Source organism: Peromyscus leucopus, chromosome 11, assembly GCF_004664715.2.
Source record: "Peromyscus leucopus breed LL Stock chromosome 11, UCI_PerLeu_2.1, whole genome shotgun sequence".
Classification (NCBI taxonomy): domain Eukaryota; kingdom Metazoa; phylum Chordata; class Mammalia; order Rodentia; family Cricetidae; genus Peromyscus; species Peromyscus leucopus.
This window is the reverse complement of record NC_051072.1, coordinates 14,205,018-14,223,938: the sequence shown is the minus strand read 5'-3', so window position 1 is coordinate 14,223,938 and position 18,921 is coordinate 14,205,018. Positions and strand designations below refer to the sequence as shown.

The window sequence follows — 18,921 nt, the reverse complement described above, 5'->3', positions numbered from 1 at the left end:
TTTTGGGTCTAAGCATATGCCATTAAGCAATCAAAGAAATTCAATCTGAAAATAAAAATGTAGGACAAAGTCTCAGAGATATACCCCCAGTGAAACCCACATGAAATTAAAATCAGTGGAACTAGGAACACACAGTCTCATTTCTCCTCTCCCCCTTCTCTGTCTCTCTCTGTCTCTCTCTCTGTCTCTCTCTCTGTCTCTCTCTCTCTCTCTCTCTCTCTCTCTCTCTCTCTCTCTCTCACTCTTCTCTCATCCCATTTGGGCTCCTACAACCAAATATCATAAGAAAAATGTGTGTGTGTGTGTGTGTGTGTGTGTGTGTGTGTGTGTGTGTGTGTGTACACTTGAAAAAGCATGTAAGGGATAAAGATACATGTACATTTCTGTGTACAGATGGAACTCTGCTTGCAAGGAGGTCAACATAGGTTGGGGGTGCCCTGCTGTGATTCTTTATTTATTCTATGCCATGGGTTCTCTCTGAGCTTGAAGCTAGAATGGCAGACAAAATGTTCCAGTGAACTTTATGCCTCCAACTCTCATACCCAAGTCCTCAGGCTTGCTCATTAAGTGGTCTTACCCATGGAGCCATCTTTCCAAACTCCTCAAGGAGAAAAAAAAAACAAAAAACTTAAATTCATCTTAGTGAAATGAATTCATGCCCTCTCCGGGTTTCATCTTTCTCAGTTTGAATCCTTACAGACAATATTTTTAAACTGTTCCTCATTTAAGAGCATGTGGGGCTAAGATACAGGTCTCTAAAGCATGTATTCTTGTTATTTCCTGGTATTTTCATGCCATGGGAACCTCTGCTCCAGCTTGAGAGCTGCTGTTTCATTTTCTTCACTTAGCAGGTCAGGTCCACAGTAGCAGTCCTAGAACCTTGGCATGGCTTTTCTAACTTAGGTTGGGTAATCTCTGTGAATTTCTATAGATGGGAAAATCTTGGGCAGTTTCTCTCTTCTTTGTAGATAGTGTGTTCATGCATTCCTTGGACCCATGGATCTTCATTTAGCCCTTTGTTTTCATGAAATACATCCAAAAGTAATTGGCTGAATATGAAACCATCTTTCTTGGGAATATGAATTTAATTAATATGTTGGTTAGAGTAAACATTCAAGGGCCAAAATAATTTTATCATCAAATTTTCATGACATTGCTAATTTTCTAACTTGCTTTTAAAAAATCCCACTGACAGTCGAATCCATTCCCTTTTGTGAACCTCTAAGTAATATATTAATTTTATTTATCCTCTAGCTCACTTACTCTCTTGCCAGCTGCTATTAATATTATGTTGATCCATCTGCTATTTTCAGCTTCAGTAAATTTTTTTTAAGATTATAATTTAATTATATTTCTCCCTCCCTCCAAACTGTCCCATATACCCATCCTGCCTCTCCTTCAATTTCATGGCCTCCTTTATTTTTTCACTAATTGTTATTACATGCATACACACACACACACACACACACACACACACACACATATATATATATATGTATATATGTATATATATATTTGTATAGGCATATTATTCCTAACTATGAACACTTTGGTCCATATAATTCTACCTGGATGTATATATTCAGAGTTGATTGTTTGGCACTGGGCACAAATGCTGTACTTTTCTCAGGGATAGCCATCTCTTCTGTTCCTAAATTTCTTTAGTTGCCTATAGTTCTTTGGTAGAGCTAAAGCCTCCTGGTCTTCTTTGGTGTGATCATTGTTTTTAGCGTGGTGATACTTTATCTGTGCTGAAATGTGGTGATATTTTACTTGTATGTTAATAAATAAAGTTTTCCTGGAGATCAGAGGAAATAGCAAGCCATTTTAAGTAAACGCAAGTCAGTCAGTGGTAACACACACCCTTAATCTGATCACTTGGCAGGTAGGGTCTCTGTGGGTTCAAGGTCACACTAGGGAACAGCCAAGCATGGTGACACATGCCTTTAATCCCAGTACCAACCATAGAGACCTGAAGGTCTATACAGATAGGAAGTAACAGGAAGTGATGTAGCTGGGCTAAGAACCAGTTAGAGGGCAGAACAGCAAGGCAATAAAAGCCTGGGTAGACAGGAAGTCATGACATTTTGGAAGGTACAGAGCTGGTGAGGTAAGATGGTTGGTGGCTCTCACTATTTCCCTGATCTCTAAGGCTTTCACCCCTATATTTGGCTCCATGTTCTTTATTTAACAAGAGTGCTTAGAAATTTGGCTCCATTTTGGGTCTATATCTAGTATAGACCACAGTGAAATATAGATGATAAGTATCAAACCAAACAAAATTATTCTGTAGTCACACAGAGGACCAGATGGTTTCAGTGCAGAATTCTACCAGATCTTCAAAGAAGAATTCATACAAGTACTCTTTAAATTGTTCCACACAATAGAAACAGAAGGAACATTACCAAACTCCTTCTAGGAGGCTACAATTACCCTGATTCCTAAACCAAATGAGGATACAAGAAAGAAAGAGAACTGCAGACTGACCTCCATCATGAACATTGATGCAAAAATACTCAATAAAATAGTGGCAAACAGACTCCAAGAACACATCAAAACAATTATCCCCCATGATCAAGTAGGCTTCATCCCAGGGATGCAAGGGAGGCTTAAAAGTCAAGGCACGCCCTCAGTGTTCGTGTAGCAATGTGCTGACTGAAGGGCTTCCTTGTAGTCTGTCTAGTCTGTCATTGTATGGTATGAACTTTTAGATTTATATTCTTAAATATGACATTGTTAAACATAACACTGAAAATCCTTTTTCGAGGATATATTGTAGCTGAAAGTTTTCATGTTTTCTGCCCTGGTCCACAGCAGCTCGGACCCAAATAAACACACAGGGTAATATTATTTTTAAACAATGGCCATGGCAGGCTTCTTGCTAGCTAACTTTTATATCTTAAATTAACTCATTTCTATAAATCGATACTTTGCCACATGGCTTGTGGCTTACTGGTACTTTACATCTTGCTTCTCCTGGCAACAGCTGGCAGTGTCTTCTCTGCTCTTTCTCTTTCCTCTCTCTAGTTAGAATGTCCCACCTAACCTTATTCTGACTCACCATAAGCCAAACAATTTTATTTATCAACGAATCAGAGCAACACATTCACCACATACAGTGTAGTAGGTAGCCTTTCCAGCTTTGACCTGGAAATACCACCCCCTTTGAGGCTTCAGTAACTGTCATGCCTACAGAGCAGGGCCGAGAGAGGACCCAAGAAGACTCAAGATCCAGATGGGGGAGCTCTCTTGGTTCCTGGACCCTGGAGGCTGGAGGTAGACCAAACACAGTTTTCCAGAGAACACCGCTGGGCTGTGCTACACTTTTCCCAGACCCTGTTACCTATCCCTTCACTTGTAAGTTCCCTCACAAAATAAACCTCCCTTTTAACTAAGTGGAGTTGCCTTAATAATTTCACCAATAATGCAGAATGACATTACCCATATATAATATATACATTTGAAATATCAGATGATGTGCTGAAACATATTAACTTACTTCTATTGAAATTATCCTGTTAAAGATGTATTAGATTCTTATTTAGATCTATAAGATACTTATTTCAAGTATAAATAGTTATCTTCTTTTTGTCTTTAACATTTATTTCATATATTATGATTCTGTGATTCTAGAACACCTAACTTCATCAAAATTTTCAGAAATATATTTTTTGGTAACTAAAATTATATGAATACCTAGTTGATGTTTTATGTCTTGGGCTGGAAACTTATAAGAAGAATCTAGAACATCTTGTGCCTAAGATTTCAGTAATTATGGGGAAAATATGAGGAAGGAAAACTCATAGGCATTGAAGCCAATGGGCAGATAACTAGTTTCAAATCTCAAAGAATTACAGGTGGAAATCAAATTATTCTTTTGGAGGGAAAAACAGACTTTGAAAAAAATGTTTTTGAAGCTGCACTGGTCACTATCATCTCTGTAATAAAAATGAACAAAAATGAAGGAGGTAAAATAAAGCTTTTACAGAATTCTAAACAATAATTATGACACTATGAAAAATCAAGATCACTATCATTAATTCCCAGCATGCAATATGCTGGCTATATTACTGATTGATGTAAAAATTAGGGTGAAGATTTTTGATGAGACATGGTATATTTGTACAAACTCAAGGCATTTTCCACAAGATAGCCATCAATTACATCAATTATAAATAAACACATACTAAGTTAACATTAGTGGAAAATGGCAGGGACACAGTAACCAAGTAATCAGCATTCACTTTCTCAGCCACAAGACAACCTGATATCATGCAATGCAGCTAAATACTATGTACAGGGAAAACACTGAGGCTATTTATATTTAACAAGCATGCCTTCACGAAGAGAGAATGGCATAAAATGCTATTTTTAACATAACAGAAAAGGAAAGCAAAGGTAGATCAAATCACAATGGCTGTTAATTTGGAGAAGTCTTTAAAAATGAGTTTGGTATTGTGGTTTTTCTTGTGTATTTATTTAAATCTTCGCTATTCCTTGGTTTTGTTTTAAGTCATTTCTTTGGGTATTGAGTTAATTTATTATAGCATCATTTTACATTTAATGCTCAAGTCATTCATTTCATTCTTTCCCTGTTCCTAATTGCATAAAGTAATACATTTCCCTCCTCTGTAGTCCTATTTTCTCCCTACACAGTATGCTTAGCTTCCTTTAGTGCATCCTTTGGAAACCTTTTGGAGTTTTCTGCTGATGGTTGTTTTGGTTCTTTGCTTTGGGGTTTCAGTCCTCGAATTTGTTGCCTTATTTAAGCAATAAAGAACTTAATTTCCTTTTGTTTTAAACCCTCAAGAATGTGTTGGTGGTTATCTTTTCTTCTTGTGTATGTGTGGGATGTACATGTATGTTACAATGAGAATACATAAGCACATGGGAGCATGTCTTCAATATTAAGACCCTGTCTCTTCCTACCTTGATCTGTATGCTATATAGTACATGCTTTAAGCAATGAGTCTTCTCAAAACTGTCATCAAGTTGTGTAATGTGGATTGCATTGTGTATGGAGATTTTTTTAAACATTGATTAGATTTAGGAAGGCATAGGACTTGGTAAACTAATTATGAAGGTTCTATCACATATGCAACTACTATATATACCCTACTACAAAGAAATATATATATATATATATATATATATATATATATATATATATATATATATATATATATACTGGACAACAGTAGAAGAAAAGAACCCACTGGGAAGACAATATTGAAAACATACCAAAACCCTATTTCATTTTATACTTTAATGCTACACACACACAAAATAAAAAACTTAGCAGTGGAAGGAGATTAGGAAGAGTGCCAGAAAGCTCGGTTTGTGGTCATGTTGTTTTCATCTAGTTTGCAGCGACGTTTTAACAAGCTCCCATTTGAACAGGCACCTGAAGGATGTGATCAACTGAGCCACTGGGCAACTCAGAGTTGAGAAGTTTTAGGGAAAAGAAAGACTGGGAGCAAAAAGCACCCATAGGATAGTAGCCAAGTCAGTAGTGGAGTCTTGCTGTTAACACTGCAATACCTCAAGTACAGATAAGGATACGTAGAAAATCACAGGATGAGACCATTCTGAATTCCAACATCATGTTGTAAGAAAGACGCTAGTACTGAGAAATCCTCTTGTGCCATTACATGGTCCTAGAAAGAGCACATATCAAGGACATGTTATATTTGGAGAACTCTATGAAAATATATGGGGATAATGAGGAAAGAATTTATAATATAAGAGTTCATGTGACAAAAGTACAGAGAAGGAAATAAAAAATTCTTTAGCCAGGAAAATCCTGAAGGTCTGATTTAATGCAAATCTTTCATAGATATTACTAGAGGTAAAAGATATTAAGAAAGAAATACGAATGTAATACCAGGCCAGGATCTTCTGATGTATACTAAAGAGAATTAAGCTTTATGGGCACGTGAGGCTATAATCAGAGGTGTGCTTGTAGTCAATTAACCCATCAGAAATTGTAGTTTATGACTAGGTGTTAAAATTGAGATCTCGTCAGCGGTAGGGGAGGTTCATGCTGGAATCACAGACAGGTACACGAAGGGCTTACTTATATTCCTGCTTTGCTCCTGAATGAAAGAGGCTTTGTCAGAATCGACTGTTCATACTCTGACACTGTGAAGGACATCTTTTTGTTTCTAACACAGACTGCTCTTTGTTTTTGTTGTCACAAACAGAAATGAGATTCTTATACTGTGTGACTGATTCTGTGGTTTTCTGAGCTGTTTTGATCTGCAGCTAAAGTAAGAGATGTAAATAACTACACATAGCCTGGAAAATATTGAGTACAAATATTCACTGTATATCAGGTGATTTGTTGTGATTATGTAAACACGTTCAGGTGCCTTTCTGTACTCAGATACCATCTATTCAAATAAAATAAGCTAATTTTCAAAATCAGAATCACCAGCTGACGCTATTTAGACTGCTATACACAGGACCAGACCCTTGACATCCCACCTTTTCTGGTAGCTTTTAATAAATATTCTTAAAATATTAATTCATCAATGTCTAATATAGAGTATAAGTTGTACCATATTCTTTTGCAGCTATAGGTCTATAGTCTGTGAGTTCCCACAAGCTTGGTTCAGTTGTCTCTGTAGATTTCCCCCTCATGATTGTGACCTGTCCCTCCCCGCTCTCAGAGCTTGGCCTGGTGCTTGGTTGTGAATCTCTGCATCTGCTTCCATCAGTTACTGAATGAAGCTTGTATGATGACAGTTAGGGTATTCATTAATCTAATTACCAGAGCCTGCATGGGAATGGACTAGGTCCTCTACATGTGGGAGACAGTTGTGTAGCTTGGGGCCCCTGGCAGTGGGTTCAGGATTTATCCCTGGTACCTGAGCTGGCTTTTTGGAGCCCATTACCTATGGTGGGATGCCTTGCTAAGCCTTGATGGGGAGATGGGGGGTGTCTTGGTTCCCACCTCAACTGAATGTACAAGGCTTTGCTGACTCCCCATGGGAGGCCTTACCCTTTTCAAGGAGGGGATGGGGGTGGTGTAGGGACGGGGAAGGCTTGGGGTGAGCAGGAGGAGGGATGGAAGGGGGATCTGTGGTTGATATGTAAAATGGATAAAAAAAATTCTTAAATAAAAAGATTACCATATTCTTCTCCAGAGACTTTACTTATGAATATTCTTTACATAAATCTCCTTGTTCACTTCTTTCTTATATCTGTATGTGTGTGTTTATATGTAGATATGTATATGCATGTACATATATATGAGAAAGAAATTATATATATATATGCATAATAACATTTAAATATTTCTTTGTTCTGTACAGATACCATCCATCTTCGAGTTCTTGAATCCTCTCCAGTTGGCACAGCTGTTGGAAGTGTAAAAGCAACTGATGCTGACATGGGGAAAAACGCTGAAGTAGATTACCGCATTATTGATGGAGATGGGACTGATATGTTTGACATTATAACGGAGAAGGACACACAGGAAGGCATCATTACTGTGAAAAAGGTGTTCAGCTTCAACATAAACAAGCATCTCTGTGTTTAGAAAGTAGAGATTTCACTGTGTACTGTTTTGCTCTTGCATTAGCTACCAAAAGAAACAGCGCTGCTGTGTTTGGTTGAGTTTTGTATTACATGTAAATAAGGAGGTTCTGATGCCAGAGAGCCATTAGACATTCTGACAATATGCTCTTCATATCAGTAACATGAAACCTGAGATTTGAACAAAAGTTTAAACAGGCAAGTTAAAATATGTGTAATTATATTTCTTAGCCGTGTTATTAAAAGACCACTGTAAATGCAATGTTTTCTTAAAGAGCAGTTAATAACTAATAATGGCAATATATCATCACAGTTGGAGGCATAAAAATAGCATGCTATCCAGATGTATGAGCCAATAATTAGAGTTGCTAATAAAAAGAGACAGAATGGATTAGAAGATAATTTAATTGTTCACATTTTCCCTTCTGCTACATAAATTAAATTTTTCTGCTAACATATGCTCAGTGATAGAATTTAAAGGTAGCCAGGTTTTACTGTAGTTGGCTCCATCATTATAAGAAAAATAAGGCACATTTCTATTTAGGTCAAATTGAAATGCTGCAATAAAAGTAACCATTGAGACACTGGTAACCAATACAGTTTTTCTGAGATTCTATTGCAGGCATGGGACCCACAACCAACTGTTCCTTCCAGTGACTAGCAATGTTAAAAAGCCACTTCTCAAAGTCAGCAAGAAGGAATTACTAACCAGAAAATAGCAATAAAGCAAACAAAAATCTTTTGCTTTTCTGAATGAAAAAGATGAACAAAACTTGAGCAAGCAATGATTTTTATTCAATACTATGGGTCGAAGGATTATATTTTAAAACTGTGATATTTACTCATAAAATTGCTAAAAAAATTTCTATTCTCATGACCTAATATATTGTTTATCTTGAATATTTCTTATAACTGCTGATGTTTGAAATTCTATAAAGAAGTTATAGTTTCATGAGCCCATTACACTGATGAAAATACTTTGATATAGATGTGTAAATGCCCCCCAAATGTTTAAAATCATAGAATTTTTGCCTTAAATTGTTGAGTCATAACCTTTTTATCATCAAGTATATGTACATACAGAATCAACAAGTGCATCATCAACCCATGTTTTGTATGGAATTATGATGCTTATGAGATAAAATTAAATAATCATCCAAATTTGTACAATAATTAAAATATTTTCCTATGTCCAAAAGCACTACATATTGGACACCTACAATTATAAATACTAGTGTAGAAAATAGGAAAATTAGAAAATAGTGTCTAATTGTTATTTCTTTTTACTAATGAGCAAGTTTCAGGATTTCAAAGTTCTACTATACTTAGAGAGAGCAGACATCCCATTACCCACAGTCTAATTTGATAATTTTTGTCTTTATGCAGCCACTTGACTATGAGAGCCGAAGGCTTTATACTCTGAAGGTCGAGGCTGAAAATACCCATGTGGATCCACGTTTCTATTACCTAGGGCCATTCAAAGATACTACAATTGTGAAAATTTCCATAGAAGATGTGGATGAGCCCCCTGTTTTCAGCAGATCCTCCTACCTGTTTGAGGTTCATGAGGATATTGAAGTGGGTACAATCATTGGCACTGTAATGGCAAGAGACCCGGATTCTACTTCCAGTCCCATCAGGTATTTATGCCAGTGTAAAAGAATGAAAGGAACAGAATTGAAAGGCATATGGGGACCATGAAATTATGCTTTATTACAAGAGTTCCTCTGTAAATTCTACATACATTTGGTGTGCACAGATGTATGGTGGATATTTTGACTGAACGTCATGGGCAAAGCACACACCAGCTTTACGGTTTTCTAATTCTTGCCTTTTCCATTAGGTTAATTACCTATGTCATGAGTTTGATTCATTAAAATATTGGCTATTCTGACCACTGATGTAGGACAAAAATACATAGTTGAATGTATACTATGCTAGGCATAATTCATCTATGATGGATGGGAAGATTTTTGTTTCAGTTTCATGTCATGATTGTGTGTGTTTTGTTTTCTTTTATAAAGCTGTTTCAAAAAACATTTGAGTATTCCAGAAACATGAGAACCATTTCTGACTTTTCATTTTTTTTTTGCTTTTCTTCCTATTTAATAAAGGCATATGAGATGTGATAGTTACATTAAAATGAGCAATATTCAAAGTTTTTGTTAGCATTTGAACTGCTATGTTAACGAACTATAAATATCTGTGTTCATTGTTCAACATCCAAATGAGCATTTCATCCAATTTGTTAGTCTATTGTGGGTTTTGGATTTCCTTCCTTTACCAAAATGCAGGAAGCTCAATTTGCATCTATGTGACCCAGTCAAGTATGAGTTGCAATGTTTGTTTCTGAGTGAACTCTTTTGAGTATGTTTCATGTTCCATGAGACTCTGAGTAGATTCAAATGAACAATTCTGCTGATTCTGCCAGTCCCAAAACAAAATTGTAATAGTCAAATATTATATATATATATATATATATATGTGTATGTATATATAGTCCTATATCACTTATTCATGTATTTTATGCAAATGCATTGTCTTATATTCATGCATTCCTCCACAAGTTATATACTGGCAGAAGAAAAAGATAATTGTACATGATAATCAGACAGTGCTCCCATATGCCAGATGAACTTTGCCCCAAATGCCTCTATTCTAGATGCTTTATCAAAATTGCTACATTTTATGGATGTTCTCTTCCTTTGAATTTTATTAAAGTAACTAATATAGGTATTTAATTTTCCCCATTAAATACTTAACATTTTCTTGCCAGAGAATCAGCTGAAGTAGGCTATGTCCTTAGTTCCCATTTTCAAAGCAGATTTTAAAATACGGTGTGCTAGTTTTTTTTTTTTTTCTGTTTTAAAACAGGATCACATAACTCATATTTATCACAAGTATACAATGTTGCCAAAGATGACCTTGAAGTTCTTATCTTCCTGCCTTTATCTCCCAAGTTCTAGGATTTCAGGCCTATGCCATTAAGCCCAGGCTATGCAGTTCTGGAGTCAAACCCAGAGCTTCATGTATGCTATGCAAGAACCTTGCTAAATATGCTACAAGCCCAAAACTTATATACTGTTTATGAGGGATAAATTTCAATCAGTAGTATTGTTATAATAACAAAGTATTTCTCAAGAATGTAAAAATTGATTAATGTCTTTATATAGACTGGTCATTATTATAACAAATCTATCTCTTGACATTTACAGATGAACTAAAATGTTCAATGGTAATGCTTTTCTAAGTACCGAGAGGAAAAGTACATTTTCGTATGCCAGCTGTCTTAGCTAATGTTTCCATTGCTATGAAGAGACACCATGACCACACAGCTATTATAAAAAAGAACATTTCATTGTGGTGTCACTTATAGCTCAGGAATTTAGTCCATCGTCACATTCGGACATGGCATGGAACAAGGAGACATGGTACTGGAGAGGTAACTTAGGGCTCTACATCTTGATATGCGGACAACAGAAAGTAAACTGTCTCACTGGGCATGCCTTGGGCATACATGAAACCTCAGGCCCCCCTCCCACCCACCACAGTGACACACTTTCTCCAACAAGGTCACACCTACTCCAACAAGGCCATACCTCTTAACAGTGCCACTCCCTTTAGGGGCCATTTTCTTTCAAACCACCGCATTCTACTCCCTGGCCCCCAAAAGCTTATATCCATATCATAGTGCAATAAGGCATTCAGTCCAACTGTAAATGTCCCCATAGTCTATAACAGTCTCAAAATTATTTAGAAGTCTAAAGTTCAAAGTCTCCTCTGAGATTCATGCAAACTCTTAACTACAGTCCCCTGCAAAATCAAATCCAAAAAGCAAATCACATACCTCCAACTTAAAATTGCACAAATTATACATTACCACACCAACGTGTAGGAAAGGGTGCATAGCAAGGAATGGACCAAAGCTAGACCAAAAACAAGCTGGGCAAACTCCAAACTCTGCATCTCCATGTCCGATATCAAAATGCTTTTCAGATCTCCAACTCCTTTCAGCTTTGTTGACTGCCATCTACTTCTGTACTTGGGCTAGTTCCACTCCCTGTGAGCAGTCTCCTCAGCAGGTATCCCAGAACTCTGTTATCTCCAATATCTTGGGGTCTCCAAGGCAATCCATACTTCAACTTCACAGCCTCATTCAATGACATCTCTAGGCCCATGCAGGGACACCCCTGACACTTGCCTGGCCTCAGCGGCTTTCCTTAGTCATGGAAGCAATTACCATAGTCCCTTTCTTCTATCTTTAACTCCAGAATCATGTAGGCAAAGCTGCCAAGGTTTGCTGCTTACTGGGGCTAGCACTTGGCCCCCTCATTTAAATACATTTTTTTTTACTAACTCTCTGTTTTCAATGGTTTTACTTCACTGCCTAAGCTTGGCTGTTCTGCAACTTGCTTTGTAGGCCATGATAGCCCCAAACTCAGAGATCTACTAGCCTGTACCTTCTGAATGCTGGGATTAAAGGCATGCTCCATCCACCCAGCTCTAAACTTTTAGCTAAGTTGGAAATTTAGCTGGTAGGAGGCTTGCTCTGAGGTCACCGCACCATTTATTCCAATTTTTAATCATTTATCTCCTTGAACACGGACTTTAGGTCTATTCCACTTCCTAGCTTCCCTGTACATTTTGTATTTTTATTTGCTCAGCTCTATCCTTTTCATTATAAATCTTCATCAAATAATCTTCATCACTAATAATCACTCGATAGTCTCTACTAGATTGTTTTGAGAGCTCCTCTGCCAATGAAATTAATTTGAATCTCTTCACTTTAGCCTCAGTCAGACTCTTCAGACATGGGCAAAAAGCAGCCACATTCTTCACCAAAATATCACAAGACCAGTCTCTAGGCCACATACTAATATATGTCCCCTCTGAAACCTCTTGATCCAGGCACGCACAGTTCAAATCACAATCAACATCATTGTTTTACATGTTTCTACTAGAATGGCCCATTAAGCAGCACTTAAAGTGTTCAACTGGTTTTCCAATCCACAGTCCCAAGGTCCGTATTCCTTTGAACAACAACAAGAAGAAGAACAACAAAGGCATGGTCAGGCCTATCACATTAATAGCCCACTTCTGGTACCAACTTCTCTTAGTTAGGGTTTCTATTGATGTGAAGAGACACCATGAACATGAAAATGCTTATAAAGGAAAACATTTAATTGTGGTAGCTTGCTTATAGTTCTTTTAGCATATAATTCATCATGGTGGGACATGGCAGTATGCAGGCAGACATGGTACCTGAGAAGGAGCTGAGAGTTCTACATCTGGATGTGCAGGCAACAGTAAGTGAACTGTCTCACTGGGCATGGCTTGAACATATCTAAGATTCACAGCCCACCTCCACAGTGACACAATTTCTCCAACAAAGCCACACCTACTCTTACAAGTCCATACCTCCTAATAGTGTCACTCCCTTTAGGGGCCATTTTCTTTTAAACCATCACACCAGCAATAATAGTCTATGTGACAATGAGTTTATTGATGGTGATTGATGTGTATTTTGACTCTCTTCTACCTAGATATAGAAAATGCAGATATTTTTAGATGTTATGGTTTAGATAGAACCTAGAGATGTATATCTGATATGAATACAAATATATTTATGTAGATTATAGATTATGCTTTCTATATCTAGGGGTTCATCTTTCTCTTGGCAGAAATAGATAATATTCAGAAAATATTTACTTTTCAAACTAAATCCAGTACACAAGAAAAAAAAACACATAAAAAGGACTGAGATTAGTCAGTGATGCACTGTTCTTAGGGTGTTTTATGAAGAAATCAAGACAATTCCGCTTTATGACTTTTCTTTTCGAGTAAGGGACTTCACAGTTTTCTAACATGCCAAGGATTTCAGTATTTTTTTCTTTAATTTAATAACTATTTGCAGATTTTTCTCATGTTTGAATGTATTCTCCACTCAAAAAAGCTTGCTTCTGAGAGTCAAGTAATATTCAATAAGTGTCAACTACAGCCTGGTGCTGGGTGGAGCAAGATGAGCAGCAGGCTTGATAATTTCATGTCTTATTTCTTATTTTCAATTTGTGATAAAACAGCTTAAAATACAGTGTCATAAGTGGAGAAGATTAATATAGGGAGATTTAAATTAGAAGGTTGCAAACAGCTTCTACCATGGATAATCATGGAAAGCTGTTAGAATGAGATAAAATTTACCTTAGGATTTATTGAAATTGGATTAATTTTTTTGTGTGTGCATTTTTGTTTTTTTTTATTGTTGTTCTGCTTTTTTTTTTTTTGAGATAGGGTTTCCTTGTGTAGCCTTGGTTATCCTATAAAGAACTCTGTAGACCAAGATGTCCTCGAATTCACAGAGCTCCACCTGCCTCTGCCTCCCAAGTGCTGAGATTAAAGGTGTTTACCACCACCACCTGGCTAGTGAGTTAATTTTTTATTTGGAAATTATTCCAGATACAGGAATATAATAATTTGCTTTACTTGATTATGGCAAGACCGCTGGTTTGATAAATATATTTATGTTTACCTTGATTATGCCACCCTGAGTGACAAATGCTGGTACTACGCTTTCAAATGACATGTAACATGATGCCTGCTATCAGTTTCTAAAAGAGCTGTTTTCATTTATTTATAAAACTTTATTCTTTATAGATGCATAAACATTTCTTATACTGAACTGTAGCAATTTTAGAAGACCTTAAGACATTTATTTTATAATGATACATGTGATTAAAAAACCTAAACAAGCGTGGATATCACATATAAAGTTAAAAATCATCACAAATTGATAATGTGCTGCTTTGATGAAAGTAATCTGGTCTTCAATTTTCTCATTAATAAAAAAAAACAACTAAGTTTCTGACATTAACCTTTATGATGTACAGTTGTAGTGATTCATCATCAGAAGACTTGGTTACTGAGTACAGTCAGTTGATAATGAAACTACTTGTGATACATACTATTCTGTGTCCCAAAATACAAGCAAATTATTTAATTTTTATGGCAACCAGCAATAGTTTAAGTCATGGACATCTGCAGAACTTACATATTTATGCAAAATAAAGTACCAGTTCATGCCTTGAATGATCAATGTTTATCATTTTTAACTAGTGAAACAGTTTATATTCTACATCAGCTCTGTGGTTTCCAATAATTCTGAGTAAAGTATATATCTTTGTATTTTAGGATTTGCTCATGAAAACCATCAATATTATTGCCCTATATTTTCTTTATGATTTATTTCTAGATTCACTTTGGATCGCCATACTGACCTTGACAGGATCTTTAACATTCATTCTGGAAATGGATCACTTTATACGTCAAAGCCACTGGATCGTGAACTATCTCAATGGCATAATCTTACTGTTATAGCTGCTGAGATCAGTAAGGAGTTATATTTAATGAACAATTTTTATTTTGTGAATATCTTGCTTCCTGTATTTCAACATATTTGTGTGTTTGTTTTATATTATAAAAATTATGTCTATTCAAACTAAATTTCATTGTGTTCTTTCAAATCATTTTTCAAGTGTCAATTTTTTCATTAATTCTTTTATTTGTAAAATGAGGACTAGCTAAACATATTGCAACTATAGTAAAATGTTTACTCTGCTCTCTCAAGTATTATCATGGTTTGAGTGTTGAATTGCCTAAATCTCCTTTTTATGTCTAGTAGAGATTTGGTTGTCATATGCATATAATGTGTGTATATTATATATATTTGTATAATGAAGTGCTCTTGCAACTTTTAGGTTATATACATTTATTATATTACTCTGATTTGTTTCAAGTAGCTTTGAATGTATTTAATTTATTTTTTTCTCTTGTAAATTTGAGTGTTTGTTGTATTGGTAATATTTGTTGCTAATTTTTTATTGGCATGTTTCTTTTTCTATTGAGATTCATTCATGTTCTTAATAATGGTATTTACCAATTTCTTTCTCCTTTGAGTATAGTATTCCTGTAAGCACCGTGTAATTCTGGTATAGTTGTCTGGAATTCTCTGAATTTATCCTTTTTATGGAAGGTCTTTTCTTTTTCTTTGATGTGAAGGAAACCTTGGTGGGTATAATAATCTTGGTTGTCAGTTATTTTCTATCAGGACAAGAAACACACCATCCATGTCCTCCTGGCATATAGAGTTTCTTCAGAGCTATTTGCCTTTGAATTTACTTGGCATTGCTATTTCAGACTGAAATATTCTTTCTTTGATCTGTACTTCCAATAATTTAACTAATATGTTGTAATGAAGTACATTTATTGTCATATATACTAGAGGGTCTAAATGCTTCTTGTACTTAGATGTCCACGTCTTTCCCAAGCTTTGGGAAATTTTTGCTTTGGTTTCACTTAAGAGGTTTTCTGTGCCCCCACACTTTGTGGTCCTTCACCTCAAGTATGTCAGGGAGTAGAATATTTGTTTATTTAAGGGAACTCCACAGCTCTTTTGTCTTATCTTAATACTTCTTACTTTTCTTTTGTTTCTGTTGCTGACAATTCAAATGATGTGTTTTCAAGCTCTGTTATTTTTTTTCTTCTGCTTAATCTAATCTCATATTGAGAGTGCCAACTGATTTTCTTATTGAGCTTTAGAGTTTCTTATTTCCTCTATGATTTCTGTCCAGCACTCTTTCAAATCTGTTGTGTTCATTAATTTACTTAATGTGGTTTTTTATTCATTTTTCTTGTATTTCTATGTTGAGAATTTTTCCTCTATTGAGGTGGTCATCATTTTTTCCTGGTATGTTATGGCCTTCTTTTTTTTTTTTTTTCATTTATTTTACACACCAAAGATCCCCCTCTTCTCTTCCTGCTCCCCCAGCCTCTCCTCCCAACCCATCCCGCACTCCCTCCCACAAGAAGGCAAGACCTCCCACGTGGAGGCACATTCAGTAGAGGCAAGACCAAGCCCTTCCCCTGCATCAAGGCTGCACAAGGTGTCCCATCATAGGTTGGGCTCCACAAAGCCCATTCATGCACCAGAGATGGAGTCTGATCCTACCACCAGAGGGCCTCCCAAGCATATCAAACTACACAACTGTCTCACCAAGCAAAGGACCTAGTCCAGCACCATGTAGGCTCCACAGCCATTGATCTAACTTTCATGAGTTCCCTCTAGTTTGGTTTGGTCGTCCCTGCATGCTTCCCCATCATGATCCTGATGCACTTGCTCATAAAATCCCTCTTTTCTCTCTTTGACTGGACTCCTGGAGCTCTGTCTATTGATTAGCTGTGGATCTCTGCATCTGCTTCCATCAGTCATTGGAGAAAAGTTCTGTGATGACAGTTACGGTGTTCACTGGACTGATCTCTGGGGCAAGCCAGTTCAGTTCAGGCACCCTCTCCACTATTGCTAGTAGCCCAAGCTGAGGTCATCCTTGGGGATTCCTGGTAACTTCCCTAGCACCAGGTTTTTCCCTATCCCCATGATATCTCTCTCTATCATGGTATCTCTTTCACTGTATTCCCCCTCCCTCCCTGCTCCAGTTCAACCATCCCATTCCCTTATGCTCTCATCCCCTATCCCTTATCCCCTACCCTCCATTGCCTCCCCCCATCCCCAGTTTACTCATCTATTTCCCCTTCCCAGGGTTGCGCATACATCCGTCTTTGGGTCTTCCCTGTTAGTTGGCTCCTCTGAAGTTGTGGCTTGTCTGATTATCCTTTGCTTTATATCTAGTATCCACTTATGAGTGAGTACATACCATGTTTGTCCTTCTGAGTCTGGGTTACCTCATTCAGGATGGTATTTTCTAGTTCCATTTGCCTGCAAATTTCATGATGTCAGAATGGCTAAGATCAAAAACACTGCAGACAGCTTATGTTGGAGAGGATGCAGAGCAAGGGGAACATTCCTCCACTGCTGGTGGGAGTGCAAACTGGTACAGCCACTTTGGAAATCAGTATGGTGGCTTCTCAGAAAATTGGGAATCAATCTATCTCAAGACCTAGTTATATCACTCTTGGGCATATACCAAAGGAATACTCAATCATACTACAAGGACACATGCTCAGCTATGTTCATAGCAGCATTATTCATAATAGCCAGAACCTGGAAACAACTGAGATGCCCCTCAACTGAAGAATGGATTAAAAAAATGTGGTATATATACACAATGGAGTACTACTCAGCAGTGATGGCCTTCTTAATAACTTCCTCTAGTAATTTGTCTTTGGTGAAATTAGTCCTGGGTTGGATTCATAGCTCTGTGGGAAGTTAGGTCTAGGTAGAGGAAAAAGCAAGCTGGTGATATGATGAAGTTGGGCACTGCATTTCCCTGTCCAGAAAAATCTAGTGCTGGGTGTTTCTCATTCATGTTATAAAGTCCAAGGATAATCTTACAACATGTTTATTTCCCTCATGCAACCTGGTATAGCAGAGCTAAAATTAGTAAGCAGAAAGCTGGGAGCTCACATGCCCACAGCAAGGCAGCGTGGAGACATGGATTGTTCTTAAGGACATTAAGTTAGAATTCCTCTTGCTAATTTTTTTATTAACCTCATCTTATTGAAGATCCTGGTCCTTGGAGATTTTTGTAATTTTAAAAAGTCACAATGCCAGAAGCAGTAAACTAGGCATAAAATTCATTATTTGATTTCTAGATCTAACACTTCATTCTATGCATGCTTTTAAAAAAAATCAATAGTTCATCCAATTAGAAAATGAGAAGTTAAAGTCTGAGAACAATATATTTGTAAAACTGCAGTAGATATTGTTCCCAGAGAGGACTGCATCATTATGGATGCCCCTGTCATTCTTTAGTGGACTGTTGAAAATCATTATGGGTCCAGATGTGACAGCACTTGCCTATAGTTCCAGCACTCAGAAGGCAAGAAGGATAAATCAGAGTGATATCAGGGAGATCCTGCCTCAAAGAACAAGAGCATGAGCAAATCCTACAGAAAAAAAAAGAGACAAAAACCATTAAGAAATTTGAGACGGTGGCAACAGAGCCTTACATCAAATGTGTAGTCTGTTACCTCATAAAGAAACTGGAACAGTCACATACCCATGCTCGTAAAAACCTCACAGTGCCAAACCTCTTGCTGAACCAATTATAAGGCAGAACAGCCCTGTAAACTTTTTACAAGAAGCTTTAACTTTCAGCTGAGCCATGGTGAGAAACTGCCTCCAAATTCTATACATGTAATACTGAGTCTACACACAGCCATTATGGGAAGCAACTATTGCAGACGAAAACCAGATCCCAGTCTCCCAGGATCACAGAACTTTGCAAGTAGTCTTGTCAGTTCACCATTCAAAACTTCCAACTAAAATAATGGATTAAGCTTTATCATTCTAGCTGGGGTCGAAATAGAGATTCACTTCTTCCTTCCCCAATGATCATGCTTTGTTTAGGGAGTTATAAATGGTGGTATCTC

At 36.9% G+C, this 18,921-nt stretch overlaps 1 protein-coding gene across 1 annotated transcript in view; it reads left to right on the top strand.

Moving 5' to 3' along the window:
- LOC114697804 (cadherin-10) overlaps positions 1-18,921 on the top strand; it is a 59,012-nt gene that overhangs the window by 21,969 nt on the left and 18,122 nt on the right. Inside the window, exons 6-8 of the mRNA XM_028876153.2 lie at positions 7,317-7,504; positions 8,926-9,179; positions 14,786-14,922. Of these exons, the coding sequence (XP_028731986.1) occupies positions 7,317-7,504; positions 8,926-9,179; positions 14,786-14,922 (579 nt within the window). The remainder of the gene's footprint in view (positions 1-7,316; positions 7,505-8,925; positions 9,180-14,785; positions 14,923-18,921) is intronic.